This window comes from Atta colombica, unplaced genomic scaffold (assembly GCF_001594045.1).
Source record: "Atta colombica isolate Treedump-2 unplaced genomic scaffold, Acol1.0 scaffold17, whole genome shotgun sequence".
Classification (NCBI taxonomy): Eukaryota; Metazoa; Arthropoda; class Insecta; order Hymenoptera; family Formicidae; genus Atta; species Atta colombica.
This window is the reverse complement of record NW_017259261.1, coordinates 347,762-355,186: the sequence shown is the minus strand read 5'-3', so window position 1 is coordinate 355,186 and position 7,425 is coordinate 347,762. Positions and strand designations below refer to the sequence as shown.

At 28.7% G+C, this 7,425-nt stretch overlaps 1 protein-coding gene across 1 annotated transcript; it reads left to right on the top strand.

The window, feature by feature from the left end:
- Positions 1–3,408: 3,408 nt before the first annotated feature.
- On the top strand, positions 3,409–6,092 carry LOC108686258 (troponin C). The gene is made up of 3 exons (XM_018191467.1): positions 3,409–3,530; positions 3,833–4,253; positions 5,893–6,092. The coding sequence occupies exons 1-3, from the start codon at positions 3,528–3,530 to the stop codon at positions 5,919–5,921; spliced, it is 453 nt and encodes a 150-aa protein (XP_018046956.1). The 5' UTR covers positions 3,409–3,527; the 3' UTR covers positions 5,922–6,092.
- Positions 6,093–7,425: the final 1,333 nt, after the last annotated feature.

Here is a 7,425-nt window from a genome sequence, read left to right as displayed (position 1 = left end):
CAATTCATGTGTAACCCATCTGTCGACTTTCTGAATCTTTCCCATCTCTCGTAGGCGATTGGAAACAGCTTGTTGATTAAAGCTCAATTGCTCTGCGAGTTTTTGTGTTTGTGAATCATCTTCATCCAGCAATGCTTGCAATTCCACGTCTTCATATTTTTTGGGCGGTTTTCCATGTTCCTTGTCTGCAACATCGAAATCTCCAATTTTGAAACGCTGAAACCATCGTTCACATGTTTTTTGCGATGGAACATGTTCACCATAAGCTTCTCCAAGTAATCGGTATGATTCTGCAGTAGTTTTCTTCAAATGAAAACAAAAAAATTAATGCTGTCTGCGAATGCTCCTTATTTGGTACAAATTTCGTCATATTAAACACAGCAACACAATACTATGCAAACACTTTTCAATTAAATCACTTTGCGCGTTTGATACTTGTTGATGGTATTATACAATAAAATGGCGTATAATGTTAAATCTTTGTACTTCACACTGCATTAGTGCGCCATTTATTTCTCAAATCGTCATTTCATACTTGTAGATCTTGGATGAGAATAAATATATAAAAAAAAAACAAATTATTTTTTTACATAATTCCCTGCTACATTAATATATTTTTGCCAGTGGATAGGCAATTTGGCGATCCCGTTTTTATAAAAAGTAATAGGTTGTATCTACAATTAATTGCGCATGAATTCTTTTACACTGGCATCTTCCACGAATCATATTGTCTTCCCAATTCTTCTTTCAATGATCCAAATAAATGATAATCATGAAAAGATTTGTCTCAATGCGATATATTATTTGAGTCGTTAAAAGAATTCGGAGGATTCGAGAACGATGCCAATAGCAGAATTCATGCGCAATTAGTTGTAGACGCAATCCCTAGTAATTTTTGCGGACATCGGTGCGGATTACGAGCTATATGTGATGATATCCTGATACACATATGAGTACATGTGTTCGCACTGAGAGCACATGTACATGGACTCACGTTTGTGTGTGACTATCGGTCAAGCTGCTGTCTGATTTTGTGTCGCCACCGTCAACATAGCGTTCTTATCTGAGTACTCAGGAACCTTAAAAATTTTATTTATGAGATTTTAACTTGGCGCCAATTATACAAAAATATTTTTATTACTTAGATTTTATTTTTTTAAATTAAAGATACTATTGTAAGTTTTAATTTTTAATTTGGTAACACTAGTTTTTGATTTGACATAAATTTATAGTTGATACTTTCTTTTTATCTTTCTAAAAAAAAATATTTACACAAATATTACCACACACAAAACAATCGCGGAAACTTTTATAAGCATTTTTCTTGTATTGAATATAAAAATTGAATTTTATCAGAATTTTTTATGGTTATATGGCACATAATTATTTTTTTCTAAAATAACTTTAAAAAATTTCATATATTTAATATTAATAATATACATTTTATTTGTTTTAATATTATACATTTTAACTGTTTTGAATCATATAAAATTTAAAATTACATGTAATTCGAAATCGCATATTTATACAATATAAAATGATATGCGACATCATAAAATGCGATATACGAGGACAGATCAAATGTAAACGAGAATTTTTTTATTGTTTATTAGAATTAGTTTAGGAGAATAAAAATATAAAAAAAACAAATTATTTTTTTACATAGTTCCCTGCTACATTAATATATTTTTGCCAGTGGATAGGCAATTTGGCGATCCCGTTTTAAAAGTAATAGGTTGTATCTATAGTTAATTGCGCATGAATTTTTTTACATTGGCATCGTCCACGAATCATATTGTCTTCCCAATTCTTCTTTCAATGATCCAAACAAATGATAATCATGAAAAGATTTATCTCAATGCGATATTTTATTTGTTTGAGTCGCTAAAAGAATTCGGAGGATTCGAGAACGATGCCAATATAGCGGAATTCATGCGCAATTAGCTATAGATACACTCCTGCAGATCTACTACTTTCATGAAAACGGGATCGCCAAATGCCTATCAAGCTTAGCTAAATTAATGTAGCAAATTAATGTAGCAAAAAACTATATAAAAAGAATTTGTTTTCTTTGTATTTTTATTCTCGTCCAATAAATAATAAAAAAAAATTCTCGTTTATTTTTGATCTACCCTCGTATTACATTCAGTACAATTCTTAAGGAAAACGATGTACAATTTCGCAAATCATTTTGAAATGGAGAAAATATATCATATTCTTTCTTTCTTTACTTGGAAATTATGCGAATGGTGATTTGCAAGAGGCGAGAGAGAAGCCAAAAGAAGCCGATATATTTTTACATCATTCTAGCAGCATGCTAAATAGATAGTAATGCGTTGTAACGGATTGCAACCACGGAATGCGTAGGCAGTGGTCTAAGAACGGCAATACGTTGTCCTATTTCAAACTTGAAATATCGCCACAACAAAATGATTCAAGCAAAGTTAATTTTTGTTTCTATTTTAATATATATGATTGAAATTATACAATTTTTCTATTTTTATTATGTAAATATAAAAATTGCTATACTGCAGTTATGTAAATGAATGTCAATATGATTATTTCTCTCTCTCTCTCTCTCTCTCTCTCTCTCTCTCTCTCTCTCTCTGTCTGTTTATATGTTCGTTTTTTCTCATATAGAGTAGGTACAATTATTAATTTTACATTTTTTTAATATATACTTTTTTAGTATATATATTTATTATTGTAATTGATATCTTGAAGATCACTCGAAATATTGAATGCATTATTACAATTTTTCACAAGATGTTATAATAAATATCACAAAAAAGTTAGAAAAAATTAATACTCCCATATTTAAAAAAAGTTTCATAATATCTTATAATATTTTTAATATTTTTTAAATTTTAAATTTGAAGAATTTTAAAAAGTAGAAACTTAAACTTGTTGATTTTATAATAAGTTATATAGAATGAAAGAGAGAGAGAGAGAGAGAGAGAGAGAGAGAGAGAGAGATCTTAAAATCTTTCAGAATTCATGTTACTTTATAAAAAATTTTAGCAGAAATGTAGATTGTTTTAGCATTTCTGAAAAGTATTCTAATATATGTAACTAATATGTGTAATCCTAGAAATTTTCTCGAAAATTATGAAATTTACATAGAAATTCTGTGAAGAATTCCCAAAAGAAAAATTATGTGAAGGAAGAAAAATTTTCAGCAAGAATATAATGAGAGTTGCCTCTTTATACTAACATTATTCGGTGAATGCAATTATCACAAAATCTGTTAATTGCATCAAAACTTATTGATAATCATGAGATATAATAGCATTTATACGACCTTTATATAAACGTGACTGGTATTCACTTATAACATATTTCATTTTTCGTCGGCGTCGCCGCTCTATTTTTGCATGCGTCGTCTTTCTAGCTGCTTTAGCAGATACGGACAAGAAGTCTTTATACTGGGACGGAAGAATCAATTTTCTTCAAGTCCGGCAGCGTTCGTTCTTGTGCATCACTAGTGATTTGCCTAATACGGTGTAAAAATTCTCTTATTAATTGTCATGGTAAGACTGAAAAGATAAACTGAGAAATAATTTGTATAAGTGAAAAAATTTATTTAAAAATTAAACATTCAAGTAGCACAAAACTATAAATTCCATATTATTTAAAAATACTCCAAAAATGTTCTTATTTTTCAGATGGATAGAAAATTACTATAATAAATTATTATAACATAATATTTAAAATAATTTAAAAAGTTTAAAAATTATAAAAAGGTTCAGATATACTTTCAGCTGTTAATATTTATAATCTTTTTTTATTATAAATAAAAATAAACTTAATATATTCGAAACTTCGTTTATAGGAGGAAGATGATCAAAAAGTAGCTGTGATGCGTAAGGCATTCCAAATGTTCGATACAACGAAAAGTGGTTTCATCGAGACTATGAAAATCTCAACAATATTAAATACAATGGGACAACTGTTTGATGATGGCGAATTAAATACTTTAATTGAAGAGAATGATCCTGAAGGTTCTGGTAAAGTAAATTTTGACGGTTTTTGTAAGATCGCCGGTCGATTTCTTGAAGAGGAGGATGCGGAAGCAATGCAGGAGGAGCTAAAAGAAGCGTTTCGATTGTACGATCGTGAAGGTAATGGATACATTACCACAGCTACATTGAAAGAGATTTTAGCGGCTCTCGACGACAAACTTACTAGTTCCGATCTTGATGGAATAATCGCGGAGATTGACACAGACGGTTCCGGTACAGTAGATTTTGATGGTATGTAATATATAATTTTGATAGTATGTAATAAATAATATTAATGTATGTAATATATATCATACCATATACAAGTATATATAGAATATTAGTAATATGATTAATATGTCATATACAGTGTGTCCCATTTGAAGTTGCGGACGTAATTATCTTCTAAATTATTCGTTATTTCAAAAAATGTTTTAAATGAAACTGATTTTTTTGTTTTGAGAGATATTTTTCAATATTTACAGATTCTCTTAAGTAGATATACTTCCAAAATTTCAAGATTTCAAACCCTAATTTTTTCAGAATTGTATAATTTCATTACCTAATATTAGTCCTTTAATTATTTTATAAAAATTATTAATGAAGAGATATCAAAAAATCAATAATTCATATATATATTATTTTGGTGTAAAAAAATACACACTTGTTTTAAAAAAATAAATATGGACAAAATGGATAATTTCTTAAATAAGCAATTCATGTGTTTCCTTTACCAATTATTTAAGCATTACAAATTTTTATCTCTTATGGAGATTGTATCTTTTATTTTCATTTTTACGTAAAAATGAATTTTTAGTGCAAAAATGAAAACGAGACGAATAATTTCCAATGGCTTTGATCTTGATAAATGATATCCAGAACATAATCCTGAGCAACATTCAAAAAATTTTAGTTGGTCGGACACCTTGGGTAATGCTAATGCTGGCGATATTATAACTTTCAAACATCATAATTCAAAAAGTACTTAATAAAAATATTTTTTATAGCGTTTGGAAATCTCTGGACATCATTTATTAGATTCTGGAAAAAAAATAGGGTGTTTTATTTAAAAAAATCGATGTGACTTTGATCTAACCTTGGTGATGCTATCCAAGATCAAACTAATAAATCAGTCCAGTAAATAGGCCTTTTTGAATTCTACAACTTTTGTCTGAACAATTTTTTTCAATAATGCCGTGTTTCCGAGATAAAAGTAAAAATGCTTTATTTTAAACATCCAATATGTGCGTGCTCGTGTGTTATATAGGATATGCAGAAAATCGTCTGCAATACTTCGAAGTGATTCGGGACTCAAAAAAAAAGAAAAAAAACTACATAAATATAGGTTTGAAACCGCCGTTTCTAAGTTATAATCGTTGCTTTTATGTTATAAAAATTGTAATTTATTTTCATAATCACAATCATAATTTATTTCAATGTTTTAATATAAATAACTACATTTCAGATTATTTTACGTAGGATACACTTCTAGTAAAGAAAATTAAAAATAAAAAAATTTTAAAAAGAGGAATGCCAAGAGGACTATGCCTCTCATGCATTCTGGGTAATGCCAAAATAGTTCGAAATGTAGTTATTTATGTTAAAACAAAATAACTACATTTATACATAATATAAAATAATATAAAATAAATTGTGATTGTGAAAAATGAATTATATTTTTTTAACATAAAAGTTATAACTCAGAAACGATTTATTTCCAGACTCATGTTTACTCATGTTTAGCTTTCTTTCCTTCTTTTTGGATTCCAAATCACTTCTCGATGTATTGCGGGCGATTTTCCGAGCACCGTGGACATATACAATTATATAAACTATTATTGAAATGTAATTATTAATTTATCTTTTATTCAAAACTAAATTTAATCTATAGAATTTATGGAGATGATGACTGGAGAATGATTGTACATAAAAACGACAACGGATTTACATCGCTCTAAGAAGATCGTTAAGAAGATGATGATAAACTTTCTTAATAAAATATTTGTGCAAAAGATTGTCAATTTTGTTATTATTATTTAATCTTGACATGTGCATGTAATAGGTATAGAATATAAGTATGAGAAAAGAAGATACTGCGATTTTTTTTCTTATAGTCATTCTATTCTTCACAGGAATAGATATGAATCATCAGTTTCATAACTACAAATGTTATTGAATCTGATTACTCTGCGAACATAATAGAATAGTAAGTTTTTTTAAACTTTAAGGAATTGACGTTCAATCATATTCGATTATTTTTCTCGACATTTTATTGTGATTGATCAATTTCTTAAGGTTTAAGATTTACTACACTTTTTGTGTTTGCGGGAATAAGGAGTGGGGGAGGTCTCCTGTACTAAGACCGAAAAAATGGTGATTCTTCGTAATTTTTTTTCAAAAGGAAGATTAATATTTATTGTTTAAAAAATTTTGCACATTTTAATATAACTATTGTACAAATTTTTATGCGAAAAAAAGTATTACAAATAATAAAAATATAAACATTTAGTTTGATGCCTCGCCACGTTATGATTTTGTGTACATCGTATAACGGTTGTAATTCTTACTGAAAACAAAAAATTAAGAAATATTCAATTTTTATTTTCAATTTTTATAGAATTTCATTTTAAATAAATCTAAAAAATTAAAAGAGTTTATATATAAATTTTGTAAGATTTTGAAAAAAATGTTAAAATTTTCACTAGATAGCAGCTGTTTCTTTATGCAAAAAATTGTTAATATTGATTTTTATTTAATTGTTTAAATTCATTGCAGTTAACTATTAGTAAATTAATGAGTTGTAAATTAATGAGTTCTATAAAAAGTCGATTGGTCAAATATTTTTTTCTCAATCGTCTTTTTTCTCAATCTACACAAAGTTGAAGAAAATACAAAAAACAAAGAGAGAAATGCGTTCAATAAGTTTTCGGTTCAGTACTTTTTAAGTAGCTACTTACAGTGCCCGAAAGCTAATTTGTTATTCTAAGGGCATACATGTACATAATAATCCTTCAGCTTCCTCATGGAATTCATTTTGAGCAATTTGAACCATTCTACGAGATATTCGGGCTTCTCTTGTGTTACTAACAAGAAAATTATCGGAATCCAGATAATCAAATCTGAAGAGACAGATTTTGAGCAGTCTACTAACAATTTCTGATTGTAGAAAGGTACACACATCGGCAAGAATGGTGTCCCTCGGTGACTGCCGACGCGTGCGATTGATCATTGGCGCGCGCCAGCAGCGGTCGAGGGATATCATTCCTGTCAGTGCGTGTACATAGAGTTTGTACTATCAGATAATGTCAGCAAACTGCTATCAAAAATATGACAAAGCTTAATGACATGCTATGCCAGCAAATTGGTGACAGAAACCGAATAGAGTCTACTGCATAATCTGACAGTTATTGTTACTCAGCCCCGT